The sequence below is a fragment of the Drosophila navojoa genome, chromosome 2, assembly GCF_054131105.1.
Source record: "Drosophila navojoa isolate 15081-1374.11 chromosome 2, UAZ_NAV_1.0, whole genome shotgun sequence".
Classification (NCBI taxonomy): Eukaryota; Metazoa; Arthropoda; class Insecta; order Diptera; family Drosophilidae; genus Drosophila; species Drosophila navojoa.
In genome coordinates, this window is record NC_142890.1 from 27,796,857 (window position 1) to 27,820,159 (window position 23,303).

At 36.4% G+C, this 23,303-nt stretch overlaps 1 protein-coding gene and 1 long non-coding RNA gene across 13 annotated transcripts; both read right to left on the reverse strand.

Moving 5' to 3' along the window:
• Nucleotides 1–1,840: 1,840 nt before the first annotated feature.
• Nucleotides 1,841–15,100, reverse strand: ClC-a (chloride channel protein 2). Of its 12 annotated transcripts, none has more exons than XM_089256576.1 (16): nucleotides 15,065–15,100; nucleotides 8,517–8,624; nucleotides 7,899–8,064; nucleotides 7,685–7,813; nucleotides 6,817–6,950; nucleotides 6,511–6,667; nucleotides 6,235–6,445; nucleotides 6,066–6,167; nucleotides 5,689–5,923; nucleotides 4,516–5,622; nucleotides 4,339–4,383; nucleotides 4,175–4,216; nucleotides 3,063–3,413; nucleotides 2,791–2,826; nucleotides 2,459–2,692; nucleotides 1,841–2,400 (listed from the first exon to the last, which is right to left on the reverse strand). In XM_089256576.1, the coding sequence occupies exons 1-16, from the start codon at nucleotides 15,083–15,085 to the stop codon at nucleotides 2,095–2,097; spliced, it is 3,384 nt and encodes a 1,127-aa protein (XP_089112702.1). In that variant the 5' UTR covers nucleotides 15,086–15,100; the 3' UTR covers nucleotides 1,841–2,094. The 12 variants fall into 12 exon arrangements, with proteins under 12 accessions (XP_089112702.1, XP_089112704.1, XP_017967975.1 ...); XM_089256578.1 differs by having other exon boundaries at nucleotides 7,899–8,083; nucleotides 15,065–15,083; XM_018112486.2 differs by lacking the exon at nucleotides 15,065–15,100 and adding an exon at nucleotides 12,266–12,614.
• Nucleotides 15,072–21,393, reverse strand: LOC108659526 (uncharacterized). The gene is made up of 3 exons (XR_001926132.3): nucleotides 20,942–21,393; nucleotides 17,663–18,826; nucleotides 15,072–15,286 (listed from the first exon to the last, which is right to left on the reverse strand). It is a non-coding gene; the product is annotated as an uncharacterized LOC108659526 (long non-coding RNA).
• Between the last annotated feature and the right edge of the window lie 1,910 nt (nucleotides 21,394–23,303).

Genomic DNA, 23,303 nt, shown 5'->3' on the forward strand with positions numbered 1-23,303 from the left:
TATTCTCTTAGATTTTGGTTCAATTAAATCCCAAGTTTTAGTCAATTTAATTTCTTGTTCATTCAGAAGTGGCGTATATCCCATAGATATTAGGAAATATAGCCCTCTATCAGTTTTTGATTCAAATATGGCATAGGGTGTTCCGTACGGCACTATTTGATTATTATATTTCAACATTAAAGCAGATGATGAATATATGCCTACGCATATTCTTGACCAAATTTTGTTGGCTACTGACCGACATCTTATACTTCGACGGGACATAATTTATGTTACAAAAAATTTTAGTTCGACTTGTAGATCACAGAATTTTAGTTTACTTATAAAATAAACTATTTCTGAATCGAACGGGTGAATGTAAAACACGCTACATGCTTTGATGATGTAAAAAAGTTTGAAGTTGATTTGTTTTTCCACGAATCTATAGCCTTTAAGTATGATATTCTTACGTGTGTGCTAGATATATGTAAGTCAATATCATATTCTTTACCATGGAGTTTTTATTTTAACATCTTTATATTGACCTGAAATTAAAAATATTAAATAAGTCAATAAGTCAATATCATATTCTTTACCATGGAGTTTTTATTTAAACATCTTTATATTGACCTGAAATTAAAAATATTAAATAAGTATATAATTTTTTTATCCCGAAGATGAACTAGCTCTTATAACTTCTGTGATCAAGAATTTATATACTTTATTTAATACTTTACTTTTATATATATTTTATAGAAAAATAGTTTTGACAAAAATAACAAGTAAGAAAACTCTAGTAGAGACTGCTCGACTAGGTGATACCCTGAACACTCCAATCTGATATTCTACTCACTTCTTTTAGGCACACATACATACACACGCACGTATTAGAAGGCGCTTTGTTAACTGCTCAGTAAGAAGCGACTGCGCTTGGGCTGTGCTACATTTAAAATTTAGAAGTTCTAGCTCTAAGGGTGTAGGAGATATAATTAAATAACTAGCTTTCGATAAGGATTGTTTGTAATCGATAATAAAATATCTGAAGTAGTTATCGATTTTTAGTGATAAACCTGATATGCGCGTGATATACACGGGCCTAGGAAAGCAAATTTCAAGTCTCTAGCTCTTATATCTTCTGAGATCGAAGCGTTCGTAGATACGGACGGACGGACGGATGGACAGACATACGGACAGGGCTAAATCGACTCATCTCGTCACCCTTTTCAAGAATATACTTTGTGGGGTCTGCCACGTCTTCTTCTGTCTTTTACATGCTTTTAACAAAACCATTATACCCTGATTATCCATTTTCAATAGGTTCAGGGTATAACAAGAGTGAATACCGAAACAAGAGAGCTCTAGTTGAGAATACTCGACTAGGAAATACCTTGAGCCTTACAAAGCCTTACACACATACAGAAACACATGATAGATATGCAACCCCATCCGCTAGCCGCGCGTGGTATCCAAAATTGTAAAATTACTACAAATTTTTCAAATATACATGCCCATTAATTGTGAAGCCTTCAGGTCTATTAAAATGAAATCGGATGAGTCGAAAAAATATGATAAACTTGTATATGCTGAATTTCAAATATCTCTAGCTCTAATATCTTCTGAGATCGCAGAGCTCATACGGACGGACGCATGGACAGACGGAGAGGGCTACATCGATTCAGCTCGTCATCCTGATCAAGAATATATGTGTACATATATACTTTATGGAGTCTTCTGGCTGCCAGTTATCACAAAATTTAAATGACTGATTAGAATTGGCTGTCCAAATCAAAATCAATATTTTATTATATCATGAATGTGGAAAATCACAGAAATGAATTGAATGTATATTTCAAAAGTAGCGTTTTGTTATTTTAAAATATTTATTTTGCACTGGCTGCAACTTAAATATAGATCACGATATCTTTGATTTTATGTACTAGCGAGAGATATAAATACATAACAACTTGATCAACTAATTAATTAATTATGCTATCACTTAGTTTAGCTTTAAAATGTATCTTTAAATAATTTTAACAGCGGCATTTAACAAACATTGTTGCCGTAGCTAACAGCAGATATATATAAATATATTTTTTCTATAGATGGAAACCTAGTTTAAACAGATTTGTTTGTGTCTTGTGTTGTTGCATTTGCATTTGCTTCTGCTGGCGGCATGGTCAGCGCTATTTCTGGCGTATCGAGAGACTTCAGATGCTCCATTTCAATGTCGGAACAGTTGTCAGAATTAGAGAGCGCCGAATCCATTGAGGTAATGGTCATGTCAACGGCTTTGTCACTAGCACTTGGACTAACTGCCAGCAGCGGCTTCTCCACAGCAGGTTTCACGTCAGAATTGGGTTCCTCGTCCCGGGGATGCGCTACGAAGCTGTTGCTGTTGATGTCCTCGATGGCCTTGCGTAACTGTCAAGTAAACATTTTGTATCAGCTAATGCTCGGTAAGTGATTCGCAAGCACTTACCTCCTTGAGACCGACCACGCCAACAAGACGTCCGATTTTAGTTACATACGCATGATTGATGCCCACCATAGAGAACAGCGAATGCACCTTGAGTATGGAGGTGCGTTCCACAAGTTGAAAGGGCGATGGATCTATATGTATCTGTGCCTTTTCTAAGTCGATGGGCTTCTGCATTTCCTCCAGTTCCCATTGCTTCTGATCCTCTGGCGACATGTCTATGACACGTTCCCTTGGCTAAAACAGAGAAATGCGCATAAATCAACATTTGTAGCTCAGTTTTGAGTTATACGTATTTCGTTTATCGATGGATTTATCTATAAATTTATACATACCAATTGCACTGACTTCGCCTTTTTTGTAATCGTGCTCTGTTTAATATATTTTGATTTGTTTGTGCATTAAGAGATTTACATATATATAAATATATATATATATATATTTACAAGAACGGAGTACAGTGTAAACAATAGAGAGAATAGAAATAGAAATAGTTTTGGGTTAATGTCGGATATAGAAATAATTGATCGGTTAGTATGGATTACAATACAAGACACTAATTTAAGAAAGAGACATACAAGATATACAGAGAACAAATCATACTTACCGTCTGTTCGTTATCGTCATTAATATTATCATCGTCATCTTCTATCGTATAGCCCATTTCATTTGATTCTTGATAATCGGATAGCTTATCCAAAGTATAGTCATGCAATGCCGAGTCTTTAACTCTCACGTCGCAGCTGAATTGAATTTTTTTCTTAACATTTCTTTGCTTATCTACGTGATTCTCGTTTAGAAAGGACACAGCAGCCGGTTCGTGGGTCTGTCTATTAAGATCTGAAACTTTATTTGTTTTGTATTTAATGCAGGTCTTATCTGTATTCATATCGTTCATCGGCATATTAATTGGTTTATACGAATCTGTTTTGTCTGTTATGGTAACATCTCTGTCATCCTTATCGGGCGGCATATTCAAAGCGTTGCATTTTTTATATTAATTTGCGATCAACAATATTAAATATAAATATAAAATGTCGCTGAGTTTGTTAAGCTCTTTTATATATTTAATAGTAATATATCCACCAACAATACATAGATCAGCACTTGAGCAAATTATAAAAATCACGCTCGCTCCCCATCATCCACTATAAACAAATCAATCCCTCCATTCACGATACTATAAAAACGATACTAATAAACAAAATAACCAAAAAACGATAAACGAACTCTCTTAAATCTCAAGCTTTTCAAGATATCCCTTTTATTTACATAAGAACAAAAAGCTCTACAAGTCCAAAATCAAATCAATAAAAACTCGAAGCCAGGCCTATATAACATCCCCAGAATATAGCATAAGTAGTTCAGTTGTATTCAGAAGTTCAATTCAATTCAGCTATGATTAGGTAAACGAATTGAACTTCGTTATAATAATATTATTTGTTGTTTAAACAACTATAACGCTAAACGCATTATATATATATAAATATTTAATAGGTATGTGTATATGCAAGCATGCTACTGTGATCGATTGAGTACTAGAACTGATGCTGATGTACGGTACGGCAACTCCCGAAAATTTATTAAACTGGTTAAACCTAAAACTTTACTTTGTGTTTAAGAAATGCTCCAACAAAAGTGCTTAGCTCCAAAGAAAATGAATATTGCACATAACATCTACCTTATAATATATTTGAATTATAAATTTATAATGGTTACCATTTTTTTGGCTGACTCCGATTTTGTAATAGGGTTTACTTGCTTGCAGATATGGAATGGGATAGGTGAAGGTGAACGGACACAGAGCGAGAAAGAGGTTCATCAGAATACCAAATAGTAAACGAATGCGTTGAGGAAAAGCGATGTAATTGTTATGTACTTACCAGCATGATCTGATCTGTGACAAAGTTCCAATTGTTTTGTGCTTGCTTGGAATGCAAATATATATTTACAGAAATGGGCGCAACGGACAAAGTGAATTGAGGAGCTTAACTCAGTTAGTTATTAAGCACGAATAACCCCAGAATGCAAAAAAGGAGCGTATGGCGAGCATGACTTACCAACTGAACCTTCTTGGATATGCCAGGTGTGCTGGGCGCACTGGGAGCACGTTGCGCTTGCACCTCGTTGTTGCTGGCCGCCGGCGACATGGAGCCCATTTCCGGATCTGGCTGTACATCCTGCAGCGTGGTGGACTTCTTAAAGATGGCCTCGAATGCGGACCGTATACGAAACTCTGAATTGCCTGTTATAGTCGTGTACGGCGTAATGCTGGGACTGTGCGGCGAGGCGGGGGCGTAGGTCTTCAAGTTGAAGGAGTTGGTCTTCTTCAATATGGACTTGCGTGGCGTTAAGGAACTATGCAGCGTCTCGGCCCGTTTCTTGGGTGGCAACATCTCATCATTGGCTATCTGCCGCAGACTGAGTATATCTGGGGCGGGTAGAACTTCGAAGCGTGAGGGTCGACGCTGTTTTAGCTCAGCTTCTTGTTTTTTCTTCTCCTCTTCGAGGGCGCGCTCTTCGGCCTCCTTTTGCCACTTTTGCGCCACCTCCATGCGCTTCTCCCGTCCAATATGCTTCTCAATGATCTTGATCAGCTCGTACCGCTGCACTGAGCCGAGCAGTATCATATTCTCCGGGCTGTCCACAAGTGGGAGGGAGCGCAGCGCCTTGTTGATCTTGAGCACCTCCTTGAGCTTTTGATAGGAGATGCCATGCCAAATGTACTTCACGTCCCGCACCATGAAATCCTCCACAAAGATGCTGTACATGCCGGAACTGGATGGCAACAGATCAGGCAAATACGGCAGCTTCTTAATCAGTATAATACTGTCGTAGATCGAGGGCTGCAGCAGCGATGCCACCGCATTGGCCACCAGCACGGCTATCATCACGGGCACTACGTGGGTTATCTGTCCGGTCATTTCAAAGATAATCACAGCCACGGAGACCGTATGCGTCACAGAGCCGGAAAAGGCAGCTGCGCCGACAACGGCATAGCCACCTGGCATAATGGGTGACAATCGACCGCCGTAGCGCACGCCATGTGGAAACCAGGAGGCCATTAGTTCGCCCACCAAGCGACCAAATGCGGCGCCAATTTTGAATACAGGTATAAACATGCCCGATGGCACGGGGATCGTGGACGCTATGATCGAAAAGAAGAACTGCAGGCAATAACAACAAATTTAATAAGTATTTGATAACACAGAAAAGAAAATGCATTCACTTACCGTGAAGATGGTAAAGATCACCAAGTTGGCAAAGACGCTCGTGTAGCTGGTCATCCAGTGCGTGACAACGGCAGCCTGCTCCACAGTCAGATCACTGCGCGACCAGGTGAAATTGCTGAACAGCTGCGTCACCTGCTCGTGTGTGCTGAGCTCCCCGGCTAAAAACTGGCCTGTGCCTAGGGGAAATGAAATGCTAGAAACCAACAGCGCCAGAAAGCCGGGATACAGAAATCGACTATAAGAGAGAAAATCAAATGAGTTTGAATTGAATAAATGAACTCAACGAAAATTAAGTATGCAACGTCCGATATCGATATTTTAATAATGTAGCCGCCACATTGGGTATCGGAGCAATAACATATGTAATCGATACTCACTTTTTCTGTAGAAATTTGTTCATGCGTTTGTTGGAGCGCATGAAAAGCACATATCGACGATGCACCCACACATAGGTGGCGCCACCCAAGCCGCAAACAAAGCTGTTGGAATACAAAATTTGTATTCAGAGATTATATTGAAGACGCAGTAGAAAAAATATTGACTTACCCAATCAGTGCAAACACAAACAGCTCTTGCGGATCGAAGGGAAATTCTGTGGTGAAATTGGTTAGGAACAGTGCGCGCACAGTATCCGCATTCTGGAACCACACGGCCAACAGTCGGAAAACAGTTGCACCGCACACGGCCGCAAAGAAACCGCGCCAATAATTGCGTACCGCAAAATATGTTGTGGTTACCTCAATACTAAACAGAACGCCTGTCGAATAGATCGATGCGTGTCTCAGCTTCTTGAAATTCTACTATGTGAACTCTAGTACTCACCACCTACGGGCGCAGCAAAGCACGCGCCCACGCCGACGGCACAGGCAGCCGCCAGCATTTCGGAGTTGCGGGACTCGTTCTCATATATGCCTTGGAATGATGTGACGAGTTTACTTAATAATTGTGCTACAATACTTGCTATATGTACGAAAGGACCCTAAAGACGGGGTTAATTTTGTATATACTTTTTCAATTGTAGAGTTTTCCAAAATGTGTGAATGGGTGTGTGTGTGTGTGCGTGTGTTTATGTGTGACCGAGTTGTTGAGTGGGTGCGCCATTAGCTGGCATCAATTTCTTATACTTACTTCCTTTCCTAATGGCATACCGCTGCCCAGAGTTGCCGTTAAACCAATTACCTTGGCCACTAATGTCTTAAATGTGAGATACTCTTTCAGCGCAACGCCGCGCAGTATGGTCTTCATTTCAGGTATACCGGAACCTATACACAGTCGAAGTTCAATAAAATGCAATATATATCTAGAATTTGCAATTAGCATGCACTTAGTGCTCTGGTAAGTGAGTGAGTGTATATACATCAATTAGTAAATTTGTTGTGCTCATTTATGGGATAGTCAGTTTTGAGTATAAGACATATAGACATTTAGTGGGGATAGATCAGTTCTTGGAGAAGCCAAGTGTGTTTGGTGCGGGCAGCTGCCGGATTGCAGTGGTACAGTGTTTTTTTATTTATCAAATTTACTTCCATTAAAAACAAATTTGTTCATGGTTCTTTAACTGGGATATATAGGGCATTGGGTTAACCTCAATATTTTGAGTTCTTTAATTCTAAGAAATTTGTATAGTTCTCGTTTTATATATATATGCATATAATTTGTTAAGGAAACCTATAGCAAAAATCATTTGCTTGAATATATTTTCTAGTTTTTCTTTTCGAATCCTAAACAACCATCGAAGTAAGTAAGTAAGTAAAAAAATTAATATAGTTTTCAGTTTTTGGTTTATTTTTGCTTTGGAAAACTCAAATAACTACGAGTTATAGAGCTACCAAAATATTTTAAAGTTAAAAAATGAAACATATAAAAAAAAAAAAAAAAAAAAACTATTTAGGCGGTAGAAAAACGTTTAATCTTACTTATGCACAACAAATACTTGACAATTTCTATATGCCAACTAGTTAGTAATAGTTAGTTAGTTAATTAGTTCTGCACTTACCTATACTTTGCGGTGCGATGAGATGCACAAAGCCGGCTGAGAATAATATTAGACAGACCGGCAATGATACCCAAGCAATATACTGTATAAAGGGTTGTGAAGTAAGATCGCGATAAAGCCAAATACGAGCTATAATGATATGTGAGCAAAGATGTGAATCAATAAGAATAGAAGTAGGAGTTACAATGAGTGTAATGGTTGGCCGTGGGCTTACCATTTGTACATATTGATATGCCCTTGTCCATGATGAAGGAGAGCAGGGCCATTATGATGCCCAGCAGGGCCAGGAATACCCAATCCTCGCCCAACCGCGCCAATGTATGCTTCCATATCCATGATGAGATGCGTTTTATGCGCGTCGCTCGTTTGCCCAACAGTTCCTGTAAATATTTCCCAGCACTGCTGCTTTATAAACCGATGCGCTCAAAATGATCTTAGCATACGTATATATGTATACCACATACATATATGTGTAAATATACATATATATGTTTATTCAGATATTTAGTCGGGCATTACATGTAGTACTGTATGTAGCAACGATTGTCAATGGGATCTATTGGGATCTATGCCAAATTATTCTTGTGCGGAATCAAATGGGGTTTGTGAATTTCATGAATGCGAGTAGTTTGCATAATTTTCGATGTTAAGTGAATATATAGAGTATATTGGAATTTGTTTGCCTATAAAAATTGTATGCTTTACCTTAAGTATTTATATATTTCTCAGTACGTTAGGCACATTATAATATATAGATTGTCACATGATTATTTTTTTAAAGAAATTATAAATATATATACATACTTTCTTTGTTCTTATATTTAGAATTTACCTTATTTCTTTGTTTATCTTCTTGCTTTCTTCGCTTTTCGAGTAGTTTGAGTTTTCTGGCTTCATCTTTAGCAAATTCTCCTAGATCTTTCGTATAACGACCATACATCTGTGAATTAAAAACAATTATAAGCATACAAATGATATATCATATATTTTGTTATACTTGTTGGGCTTTGTTGAATGCCTCTTCAATTGTACAAAACAATGGAAATTAAATATAAAAAAACGTTGTCCACCATCCTCCAAGAATACCAAGCACTTACTAACACAATCGTTTCACTTGTTGATCATTTTGGCAGCAGCCAAAGGTCCCCTACATATAAATAACTTGAAAACTCTCGACTTTTAAAATAAACCAAACAATAGGAAAAGAATGCTCTAGCCGGCGGTGCTCGACTAGTAGATACCAGAAAAGAATAAAATATCTCTTCGAAAGAAACACAATCTAAAATAACTGCATTGAGCGAGTCGATCCTGAAATCTGAGATCTGAAAACTCTTTTATGACATATCGCAATATTATCGTATATTAGAAGTTGATGTTCTCATTGCACATCATACCCCAGCTAAGCCATTTACAAAATATGCAGGGTATATAAAAAAGCCAATCAAAACAAAAATATACATATAGATAAAAAATAACATAAGAGAGCACATATCTCATAGACGACGAATTTTCGTCACAGAACGATTCTTATTTGCGGAAATTCCCATCTCATGGATGAAGAGCATAGGAACGAAAAAACCATAAAATTCGCATATTTTAAGAAATTGACAATGATTACGCAGATGAGTGCTCTTTGACAAATATGTAATTATATATATATTAAGAAATATAAGAGAGCGAATAATATAAGAGTGTGCTTGGAGACTTAATAGAAAGAGAGAATATATATTTATGTATAAATATTATATGTATATAATATGTATTAAAAAAAAAGAGAATAAATAAAATAAAAACTTTCAGCAAATAAGAAAGAAATTATTTATGATAACTCATTCACAAAGCATAAACTATGTTATAAAAGCTGTTGGCTGATCAACTATATATATATTCTCTAAAACTCAATATTTTTAATATTATAATTTACAGTCAGTCCGTAGACCCCCATATGTATCAACTAAAATTCATTGACAGTGCAATCTGAAAGTCGTATGCGAAAGGTCCCCAGCACATATACCATGGTCAAAACAAAAGCCAAATAAATATAAATAATTAGGCATGCGACAAGAAAGAACATGAAAAAAGAAAACATCGAAAGAAAATATAAGAAATGCAACAAAAATAAAATAGCAGAAGAACGAGCAACGTAGCTAATTTCCCAGAGGTCTGGGCGAAGGTCTCTTTAGCCTGGGAAAATACATACATATGTCTGCATTGGCTATAGAACCATCAAATCTATCAGTTTTTGCATAGCTTTTGGCTGTAAATAGATCTAGTTCACAGTACAGTACACACTCAGGTATAGAGAACTGAAAACTAGTTAAGCTGTTTTCAGATTCAATGCTTTGAATATCCTTACTGCCACTAATATCGAACGATATTTTTGAATATGAGTTAGTTCAATTCACTCGAGTTCGGAATTTATTTACTGATATGTTCACACAGAATAATGATTCAATTTCGAACGCACAAGCTGCCTCAGCAGTTGCAATCCTGATACTATTTCCCGATATACAAAAGAAGCATAATTTCGAAAAATTTGATCCACTTTACTGATCCATTAATCGGTTTCGGCTCCTTGAACTGGTTTTGCAATTAATGCAATCAATTGAATGCAAGTTCGAATTGAATTCTTTGTGTATAATGTACATTATTTAGTAATATTATCTTACATAGTAGAACGCCTCAATTTCGAACTCAATTTGATTCTTGTCATCGCTGGCTGTTTCAGCGGACTTGCGTTGCTGTTGTTGCTTCTGCTTCTGTTTGGCAATGGCCTCATCCCAGCGCAGGCGAACAGGAGTGGAGGGTGCTTTTTGGGCGCGCTGCTCCTCGCGCAGATACTCCTCGCGATTGATCAGCAGCTCCGGCTCGAAGGCATATTCGCGAATGTACTCATCCTGGTGAGTGCGACTGTTGTTGAACATGAAGCAAACCGAATTTGATTACGTTACGAATTTCGAAATTCGAATAGACGAATGCAATTTGTTCTATGATCGTTCAATGCTAGATAGTATAGATCTTATATATGTTGTTGATGTTGCTGTTGTTGCTTTTGTTTTTGTTGTGCTGCGTGTCAGTCGGTTAGATCTGTATTACGGCCTTTGACATGCCTGTGGCTGTTGGCCGAATTTCTGTTTCGCATTTTGTTGCCAATTATTTTTAGTTTTTCAGCTTCTTCTTGCTGTTGATTTTTCACATTGCAAGTCGCCGTAATTACATGTCGCTGCCCTTGAGGCGCGCCCCGTCAACATTTGTGAATTTTATCGCAATTATTTTTAACATTTTTACAATCAGATTATATGGCGAAAGATTTCCGCACAACTCTCATAGGTGCTCAGATATACATTAACACTGATTTATGCATATTTTCACTGATTTTTATTTAAATTAATATCCACACAATAATTCGCAACGATTTTCCTTAGTATTTTCTATTGATTTTCACGCATTTGTCCGACACCGACGCTGCGTTCTAATCTTTGGGAAAACTTTTTTAAAACTAAAACGGACATGCTCGCGAGCTTTTCCGCTTGTTGAAAAATTATTGAAATTTTCTTTCGACCACACACTAGACGCTTTGCATTGCCCAGGGTAACCAGCTGTACCCGAAAACTCTTAACGTCGAACATAAACAATTAAATTGTTAGAATGCTCTCAAAGGTGTTTTCCAATCGTTAAGAAGTTCGAGTACATTAAATATTTTCACAATTTCCCATAAATAAATATTGATGAAAAAGCAACTGAGTTAATTTTTATGGACTCTTTTTCTAGTTTCTATTTTCCATTTAACAGTCAGAAAGTTATTTAATACTTTTTTTGAGATACTTTTTTTAAGTCAAGCCAAAGTACACATGAATTATTTGTGTTCTTTGGCTAGCCTGGTTACCCTTGCGCTTGCAACCTACTACCTTCGACAGTGAAATAATTTCTTAACTCATAATAAACGCTAAATATTATTCATTATAATCCGATTAAAAATAGCAGCATATTTTTGCACCTCTCTGCATTCTCATTCATTATTTTTCATTGCTTCTGCACATCGACTTGAAAAGGGAAAACACGCCAAACAAAAATATGCAAACGCTGTCACTATATACCCTAACTTTCGATTGTACGAGAGTCTTTACTCTTGGATCATTTTGATGATTCTTCTGTTCTGTTCTTTGAAGTGTTTCTGCCTACGATTTTATCTTTAATGTTAGGAAATTTTTAGTTGATTTATGGTTATTATGATTATATCAATCTGTAAGCGATAGACTTTAAATGTATTCTCCTTGTTGCTCTATCACTACGTCAATATCATAATTGTACACATCAGACATTGCCAAAGTGAGCAAGATCAATATAACTGATATATACGCTAGAAGCAGACTGATTGTTTTTGAATTGCTGGGTGAATAGACCATTCATATATGCGATATAAAGATAAGGCGCTGTTGGCGCTACGGTTGCCAAGTACACCTAGTTCAAGAAATCTTATCACTTAAGCAGATGGCTTACTTAAGTTGATTAATACGAGCTCATCGATCGTTTACATCGATGCCTACTGGGTGGCTATATAGAAATATTTATTGTGCTTACAAGTGTGTCGATATATCCAAACGGATCATCGTCATCGGATGAGTCAGAATCGGGTCCATTTTCGGCTGGCGGCGGACACGGATAGAATGCCTGCGATTTGATTTTCGGGTGTTTCTGGACATGCCGCAGCTCCGTCTCCATGGATATGTTACTGTTACGTCTCTGGCGCAACTGACGAATGAACTTCTCAAAGTCGGCCCACTCGGAGTCGACCAGCTCGACATTCTCTTCACCAAACTCTTCATCGTGTATGATACGTTCGACTTGCTGTTTGGTTTTGGCTTTGCCATTACGATCACGATTATCGCGAGTGGCAAAATACACCATGGCTGCTTGTGTATATGTATAAAAATATATATATATATATATATATATATATATCTGTGTGGGTATGGGGTGAATATAGCTGAAGAGAGAGTAACGCGATATCGATACGACGCACGAGGTTAAAAACTAGTTAATCGATCGTCGCTATTGCCATGGCTTTGCGGGCCTTTGCGGGCTAACCAAATCTTCGATTTGCCTAAGCAATGACATTAATTAAGCGCTTCCTGTGTGAACTCTTGGCATCTACTGCACGGTTGCATCCGTCAGATAAAGTATCTTTAGCTGCGTGCGTCTCGCATCAAGTTTAGAACTGAACTGAATCTGCGGCAGAGTCGTCTCGATATTGTTTCGCTTAAGCTCAAGACTCTACATAAAATGTGGCACTGAGTCTCAAGTGCTTAGAACCGACATGCACTTATCCCCTCCCTCTGCACACACACAAACACACACACACAAACAACCGCACTCAAGCGGTCAAAGTTTGTGTGTAAAACATCAATAAAATTTCATAAATTTAATAATTTGTGCCGCCTGGGCTAGAGCAAAAGTGAAAATGCCACGGCGCACAGTGGTGCAAAGGCTACCAAAACTGCTGACCAACCACATTCTTGACTGCTTATTTCGCACATGTATATATACATATACATATGTATATATGCCTGTCAAATATTTTTATTAATTTGTTGTAAACCTTGCCCCACTGTGCCTTGTCACTTAAGCAGCTCAATTTGAGTCGACTTTTCGCCGACATCATCTTGCTTTAAACTCTTCAAGTGTTTTTTTTTTCAATATATGTATACATGTGTGTAGGTGGATTATGCACATGGCACCGAGTCACATGTCTGCGATTGTCTATGCGGCATTTTCTCAGATACAAATGTATCTTTCTTCAGATTTTTCTTTTTTGCTGCTCTGTAAGTGTCGTGAGCCAGTGCAAAGTTTGGTTTTGATTGAATTGCTCAATTTAGTGCGACGCCTGTCCAAATGACGGCATTAATGATGTGCCTAACCCTACATAGGTTGAATACACGTCGCAGATTGAACTGGGCGATCAACAAGCGCGACGCAAACATCCTACATTGCTTACTCAATATAGATCCTACATTTGAGAATAGCGAATTAGACGGTCCAATGATCTTTAATGATTCAATCCATGCGACTGTGCTGAAGTGGATCGCTGAGTGAAGTGCGCAAAGCGAAAAACTTGTAGAAAAAGGCTTGGAATATTCGAGAAAGTCATATAAAAGCTTAGAAAGCTGAACACAATACTTTTGTATCTCTCCCCATGAGAGAGGGATACAAAAAATAAAAAATAGAGGGAAGTATAAGGGTCAAGGCAAAGAGCGAGAAAAATGGAGCAAGAAAGAGGAGGGTAGGCAGATATAAAGAGAGAAAGAAAAGGGAAATATATATAGAGAAAGAAAAGGGAAATATATAGAAAAAGAGAGACAGAAAAATAAGAAAGGAAAGAGCTGCAAGCCCCACTTGTAAAGCAATGGATATATAATAATAATATAATAAAATTTATATTTTATCTGAGTGAAATAATATAAATATGTAAGTTAAAAATATAATTAGTTTGAAATTCTTTTCAAAATATGGACTTTATCATTAGGTTTATTGTTTTCAACAATACTACTGCTATTGTTTTTGTTTTTATCGTATATCAGAAATTAAATAATATTTAAAAAGTATCTGAATTAAGATATTAAGTTGAATTTTATTGGTTCCAATACTATTATATTAATTCTATTCGCAAAATCATTCTACAGATGAGGATAAAAGAAGAGAATAAGATGGAGAAATGCCTAGAAAAATTGAGATTGTCGCCTAATAATTCCAGTTATCTTTGCGTCATATGGTGGGACTATAACTATTATCCCATTATATCAGTTTATTTCAATATCTGAACGCGCACATTCCCAGAACGACATCAATTCCCATTAAGGGGGGGGGAAAATTGAATTGCTTGCCACTTCCATTACATTCATAAATCATTTTGTATATGTATAAAACTTAGAGATTCACTCTCATAGTATACCTCTTATCGTATATTAGACGATATATCAAATTTATTTATACTTTCAAATAATATTTAAGATATCTCTATTGTATTTTTCGATAGTCTTGTGTATTATTTGTGAATTATTTTTGTTGTTACACAGATAAAAGAAGGCGCGTCTCTTACGGAATCCAATTCAAAAATGTTAACCAATTTATAAGAAACAGTTAAAAAATAAAGAAACAAATGGTCAGTTCCTTCAGCCTTGTTTAATTTGTAGCAGGTATATCTTTTCGAATATTTAAGGCAATAGCTTTTGATTTCAAATTTACGGCTATTTTACAGTTCAATATTATCATTTATTTATTCATTTTTTAACTAATAATAATTTTGGTAAAGTTTTTCATCGAAAAGGTTATTTTTATATTTTAAATGTAAAAAGTTTTAGCTTTTCGGGACATTTGACAAACCTTAAGATTACTTTTTAACATAATTTTGATGATTTTGAACTTTAAGGAAACAAAAAGAGGCACAACCAATAACAGAGTAAAGTGAACTTGGCCACAATTCCAGGGCAACTGAAGATCATGGAATATGTTTGGCCGCAGCCGTAGATTTCAGTTCTCAACAGCTTCCCGATCCCGATATTCGGGCCAAGATAAAGGCGTGAATAGCGGCAGCAACAACAACACCTGTGCAAAAATTAATTAAAAATGTTAACAAATAACGTAATCGTGTAATATTTGCACAGATTCTCGAGATAAATTCAAAACTTATGTAAGTAGAATCAAGAATTCCATATTATCACAAATGCAATTCACATTTATGGCCCGAGCCAACTGTTTGGTAGCGAAATAGCTGCCGACAGCTTTTAAGGCCCCGCAATAAAGCACATTGTTAATTGTATTAAACAATAAATCGACCGTAAACATTCATAATCAATGAGTGCAGCCGCAAAATCAAATCGATTCGGATTTTACGCCTCAATCGTCGCCCCTCCTAAATCAAAGTGATCGCCGATAGGGAAGTTCTTTTGATTGATGATGATGGCTTATGGAGCTTAGGCCAGATAAGCCCCAACGATCAATGATCGAACAACTGTAAAGTGTCGAAAAGAATACAATAGTCCATTTGAATTCTAATTCTAATATGATTGTGAAACTCTCAAACTAAATAATGTATTTAATTGATTCTCAATTCGGTAATTCAAGCAAAAAAATTTATTGCAATCAGTCCTCTAATTATTAACACTACTATCTATAATAATACATAAGGGCTGTTTATGTAGTATTTCCCATTTGATATCATGAATAAATAATGCACTGTGTGTAAACATTGTAAATGAATTTGAACAGCTTTGAAGCGCAATGTGAAACATTTCATCAATTCAACTGTCGGCAAGTTAAAAAGATTCCCAAGTAATGCCTATATTAATGATATTGTCAACTGAAAACAGTTAGCGCATTTGGGAAACAATTGACTAGCAATTTGGCTTTTCCTACTAATGTCAAAATAATAATAAATGAGCTACGGAAATAGCCGTTATCAAATAGGCTTACGTAAAAAGTAAAAAGCGCATGAGTTTCGCGAGTAATTAAGAGTCCGATTTCAATTCCTTTTGAGCTAACATAAATACCATGGGTCCAGGGCATAAGCACGAGCTACTTCTGTTCATTCATTAGGCGATAAATGCTAAATTGCAATCGTTGTCCTAAATCAATCAATCAACTCGATAGACGTTATAAAAGTATAAAATAATTTATGAATAACTTATGATTAGCACATTTTTGGAATAATTTTTATAAAAATCCAAAAATTATGGCGGCGGCAGTATTTATCAAATTATATACTTTGCAAAAGAGAAGATTAAATACCCTTTTCGTACTTTTCTAAATGCGCAAAAAGATTTTAAGAAGTGTCAGGCCTTATCTAAACTAAAATAATTTAAACAAGCTATTATTCCAACCTAGGATCGTGTAGGTCTGCATGAGCGCGTGCCAAAATCGTTTATCGCCAAAGAAGAGCTCCATGGCTGCTTTCAAGAGACAGCAGAGAGAATTGTGTAAATGTTTATTTTATATTTATGCTATTTTTGGCAACCAGCTCCACCATGCTAATTTTTTCTTATCACACACCGAACGCTTAATCATAAGATTTCTAAAGCAAACAGATAAGCCGATGACCCACTCGCAGCATCTACAGCAAAGCAATGCGCTAAGGTCAAACAACTTCAAAGGGAATTTGAATATAATTATGACTATATTCTTAATTTGTCATGTCGATGATGCAAATTTATGTATTTGTTTATTTATATGTATAGATTATTTAAGAATATTAGATCTAGCTCTGAATAAGCACACATACGGTCTGTATTTAATTATGGGTAGAGTGAGTGCTATGCTTGTTGATCAGAGCAAGAGAAAGACCAAAACAAAAGCAGCGTATAAATGTGACTGACTGGACAAAAAACCTATATAATACCTATACATGTACCGTAAGTGAATGCTTCGTTTGTCTGGAATTCCGAATAATTATAGTAATATGTACTATACCATATTTAAAGTGGTTGAATTGTTTTGTTGCTCGGGGAACCCCTTGCCAAATTTAAATAATTATAATTTATTCAAGAAATGAATATGTGTATGAATATACATATATGATACGTCATGTCTAACCAACAGGTATAGCGAGAGAAACCCAGTTGGAGTACGCTCGTACACATGTGCGTCCATACATATTTGTCTTTGTTCAACTGGTTGTTTGTTGGCCTAGCCTGCCAGATCATGTGTTCGATCTGTGTTCGCAAATCTGATCATATGATCTGGAAAGTCATGTGGTCGCGCTTGGAAACCAAAATAAATAAGATTACAAATCTATATAGTCATATCTGTCGGGCATATAAAAAGTATGCATAGCTCGACTGTGACAGAGATTAATAATACGAATTTTGAGGCTCGAGGCTGTAAACACTAACATATTTACCCTTATTTGTAATGTATTGATGTATATGTATATATAATAAAAGAAATATCCTATATGAATCAGTTTCACTTTGTGCATTAACTCACCAGCGTGTGCGTATAGCCCAGGCCCTCCTCGGAACCATCCGGGCTCTTGTCGTGGTCGTGGTCGTGACCCATATTGAAGCGCAACGAGGACGCATTGGAGCTCGTGCGCAGGGGCAGCGTGTGATTCGGCGAGGGCACGAGGAGCTGAGATTCGTGTCCATTTTTATTTGATTTTGTGTTTGAACTTTTGTTAAACATGTTGCAATATCACAATAATATGCAGTTGCTTTGAATATTAATGTATTGTAATTGGAATTCCACTGTTTGCACTGATTTTCTTTTGTTTATGTGCTTTTATTTGCGTTGTTTACTTTGCATTTGCATTCACTGTGCAGATTCGCGATTTGCTTTGTTTTTTCACTCGCACTTTCTTTCCGCATTGCGTTTGGCTCTGCTGTGGGCTCTGCGTATGCGTCACATGTGAAAATGAAATCAAATTCCTTTTGCTTGTGCATTAAATTCAATTAGCTGCACTTTTGTGTTGCACCAAGCGACTCACAAGATCGACTTCCTTTGCAGCGGCAGAGATGCCAGCGCCAACGTCAACGTCAACGACAACGCCAACGCCAACGCCACAGTCACAACTCATCCCAAGCTCTGCTGCGATTCTCGATTGCGGAAAGTTGGGCGCACTGAGCGGGAGTGCAGCCAACGTCGCGACGCGTCGCGCTCAGTTTCTTCTACACACGCACACACACGCACTCTTTCTATAGCGAGCAAAAACGAAAATGCGTTCAGTTTGCGGAGCAGCTGACTCCGACGGCAGCGTTGACAGCGCGTTTGTTGTACCGGTATAAACCTTCACTTCTTATAGTTCTTCCTCTTCGTCTTCTACTACGACTACTAGCTGCTGTTGCTGTTGTTTGGCACTGCGATAGTGAGCGAGATTGTGGGCGGGGTGCTCCGAACTATTTGAAGTGGCGCACTTGAGTGTGTGACGGCTTAATTAGGAACGACGACAACAAAAATTGTCAAATGTATCATAGTTTCATTATCTGTTCTATCTGTGCTATCTGCGCCCTGGATTAACTCCAAATACGGACAGAAATTAGCAACAATTATTTAATTTTTTGCTTCTTTTATGTTGTTGTTGTTGTTGTTTTTTCCTGTCTGGAATTAATTAACTGTGGCAATATATTATGGTCGTGTATTTATTGTTTTTGGCTGGAATGATATAAAAATAAATAGCATATTGTAAATAACTGTATACGAGCTGCTTTATTAGCTAAGCTAATTAAATTATGCATGAGCAAACATTATACCCACCCCCATTTGTCGCCCTCTTTCTCTGTATATCTCTCTCTCCCTCTCTCTCTCTCTCTCTTGCAGCTAACACTAAACACCCAACGATCGCCCCCACATGTAAATTGGCTGTGAATTGGGATGCAAAACAAGTTGTATGCTTATTAGAGTGAGAGAGAGAGCGATAATGAGTGAAAGAGAGAGAATGTCATGCGATAAAGATTACATGCAGAGAGTGTGAATTAAGGAGAACATTACTATGAAGGCCGCTGCGCTATGCAGCGTGCACTTGTATTAGTGAAGTCTACACTAATAAACAGGATTAACGGAGTAAAGTCATTTTATGTTTTTCAGTGTTGATAAATTCATTCGTTATATTAACTCGAACTGTAGAAATCATCTTCTTATTTCGAAATAAATAATATATAAAGCCTCTTATTTGTCTTCAAACAGTTTTATTTGCAAAAATACAAGATATATGAATCTTGTTGAGGTGTGTTAAAGCATCTTTCGCACTCTCTAATTACTCAAAATGAGATCGCATAGCGTAGAGAACACACTGAGAAAACAAAACTCGAAGATAATTTTATCTTTGTGCATTATTTTGCTCAAGAGAGAGCTCACGAGGCCATTTCCCTACTAAATACTCCGGCAACGGGCTTATCGTATACCAAAAACTGAGTAATCCAGATATTTCAAATCCAAGTGCTCAACGGGCTTTAATTTACAATCGCTATATTGTAAAAATTAAAGCAAACACTTGCAAGCTCGTGCCTACCTACGAAGATTTATTAAAATGCCTTAATCTTTTGTCAGCATTATGACGACAAATTTGAAAGATTTATGAATCAGGCGCAGAGCACTTAGCAGCTATACGACGAGGGTAAATACACTTACATATGTCTAGCTTTGGCATTTGCATACAAAGTTCTTATTTGCGTTACAGCAGAAAATCAAGTGTAAAGCGGTTTCAGCCAGTTTGGATTTTTGATATTTTTTATATTATTGCGTGTATTTTTTTCAGTCCAACCGCGCGCTGATAATGAGCTACAAACACTCAAATTTTATACGATTTTTATTTTGCTTTCGAAGCTAATGTATATATATTCCTTTTATATATTTAACAAAAATTAAAAAACTGAATTACTCAAATGTGTGTCATTTGCATACTAACTATATGTATATATATTTATTTATACTCTCGCTTTTTTATGTTTTTATCCACTTCACGCGGTTTATATTTCATTTTATGACACTGCGAAAATCCAACAAATTTTTGTTGACTGTTTCAATTCTGTAGATTGTATTTTTTTCACTTGACAAGGTGCTAAAAATAGTTTATGTATTTCATAAATCTATTTTATGTAAATCATGCTGATTTGATTTTTACTTGTTTATTACTTTATTTACTTGCTTTTTATTGTAATCGTATTAAGAGCCAGATTTGCGGTTAGTTTTTAACCGATTAGGTGAATACGATCATTTTACGTTTCCTATTATGGATGATCTATAATGGGAATGCCCGATAGGCGTATAAAAGTGCCTGCTCAAGATTCAAGTTTATTTAATTAAAAAGCTCTTGAAGATTTTCAGCAATCTATATGCTAAGCTGGTTCTTGAGACCTAACAAGTCAGCTTAACTAAACACTCATATGTAGAGTATTTTTTTTTTATACTCTGAACTCGTTGAAAGTGGGAATGCAGGGTAGACTGATTTTGTTTTTGCTTAGCAGAAGTTGAAATGTTGGAAGTTTCTTGTTGAAACACGATTGAAGGGAATGACTTATGATTTAGAAATGTTAAAAGTCTTGTGTTTAATATTTTGTTGTAGTTTAGGAACACATTAAATTGTTTGCATGGCAGTGTATATAAAATACAATCATTCAGTTTTGTTCGAAATGATCTACACGGTACATAATTTACTGGTATTTAAATATAATTAAAATAAAAACAATGAATTCAATTGTGCGCGGTATAGAAAACTGTGCAAAGCCCGTAATTCACGGTCCCCTCTTCTGCACCACCCTTTGATCGCACCTGTGCCACCTGCTGAGCGCGTGTTTTGATTTGTTCACGTCTATTGTTGTTGCTGTTGCCCAAGACACTTGCTGTTGTAGTTGTTGTTGTGAGTGCGCATATTCCGCTTGATTGACGCTTTGATTGATTCGGTTAATTTTCTTTGTTATACTATTAGCCACGTTCACTTTGCGTATTAGCTGAAAGTTTCCCGAGCTGGCAGAGCGGTTCTAGAGCAGCTCCGTTGTCAACGCCGCCGTTTCGCGTTCTGACATTGACTGCCGGTGTCGTCGTCGTCGTCGCCGGTGCTGCTAGCTCTGTTGCTGCTGCTTCTGCTACTGCTGCTGTTGCTGTCACCGTTGTTGTTGTTTTTAGGTAGTTTGGTTGCTGCCGGACCCGGTTATCACCTTCGGTCAGTTCGGCAGCTCGTTCCGTTTCGATTGATGACGTTGCTGATCAGCTGATTTGCATTCGAGCAATTTTGATATTCCCAATGGCTCTCTAATTCGAGTTGACTTCGAATTTTATTCGCGTTCGTCGGAAATTTCACTTCGCTCATCGTGAAATTCGCACAGCTACATTATTTAAGTATGTTATTTTGTATATTTTATACACATATTATTATATTAGCCTATCAATACGCCCTTAAAGAGAGAATGAATATATTTTAATCTATAGTAGCTCCAGACCTGTCCCAATGAAGTATTTTTCAGACTTTCGCATTGTTAAACAACTTGTTTTTGTTTAATGGTTGAAATTAGTGTGTTTGAATAATGTAAAAATGTCGGGGATTTTTGTTATAGTTATTCCATTTAACAAACGGCAATCTAATTTAGCCAAGTCGAGGGTAACAATTTACAAATCAATTTGCTGCCTTAGATAGATAGATGTTATTTATATCCAAACTAATTAAAATCGAATAACTATATTGCTGAATTGTCAGCAATCCAGAGTTGTGTAGCAATTTTAAAATTAATTTCCTGCCATCAATTCGACGTACATATATTATTAATTTTCTATATTAACTGAAATCGAATCATCATACCGCTCATTAATTAACACCCCACACAAGGGCATAAAGTCCTCTCTAACCCAATTGATAATTTTGCTTTACAGCTACTAATTATAGCTACTACCACCGATGCCATTACACCTACAGTTAATGATCTACGATTAATTACATTTTTGCAAATGAATATTCCGTATTTAGAACTGTAATTCGTATAGCTATAGCTTGACCATATTTCTAAATGTTTCATATAATCACATACTCCCGCTTGTTGTGTAAATTTCAATAATTTTCATTGTTATTATAATTGTCACATTAAATAATAGTACGTGCGTTTCGTTCGGCGGAGAGACGATGCCCAAATATTTATTATTATGATAGAAATATGTTAAATAGAATTGGAATTCAAAATAGATAATTTTTAGCAAATTTCACAAGCAAAATTTAATTAAACTTATCATAATTGCCTAAAAATTAAAAAAAAAAAACTGTTTATATAATAACTACGTTAGAACAAATTTAGAATAAATATTTTATAATAAGAAATGAAGATTAAATACATTTTAATATAGCCTACAGATAATAATTGATTTAATGTTCCGTAAACTGTCTATGTGAATCTTTAGCTTTACTCGAGCTGAATTTTCGTGCTTTCACATACTTAAATATGATATTGCAAACTTAAACACGATACGATTTGACTTACAAATTACGAGTACTTTCATAAATAAACCTTGCACACACGCCTCAACAATCAGATAAAAGCAAAAAGTCAAACAATTGAGTTTGAGTTTTCGTCTGTTGTCGCATCGTGAAGCGCATAAATTACTTGGCAAATAGATATTGCTGATTAGAGCGTTATAATTTTTGGGCATATGTAAAGATGTTCATATTTCCTTCTTGGGTCACGTGAATTTATTATGCCCACCATTTGAAATGGCAGATAGCAATAAAAGACCAAACCCACAAGAAAGAACAAAAGCAGATCTTCCATGTGTGATCAGAATTTTGATAGACGTCTTTTTACGGCCCGGTATGTGACGGCATTATCTATTTCGGGTCTCGTACATATTTTATTGCCATATAATTAGCGAAAATTATCATTGACGTTGTCTCTTAAGCGTAACTTATCTATCTAACGCTACAGAGATATACACCAATAGTATATTTATTTAGGTGGAAGAAAGTAAAATGTGGTATGAAACAAAAATCAATTTAGTTTCGCTAACGTCAATTGGATTAAGATTATAATTGTAATAGCGTAAAGTTCCTAGAAATATGATTAATACAATACATATTACTTATATAGTGGAAATATGTCGACTGTACTAGGTATTAGCTATACTTACTTTATCATACGTTATACATATCTTT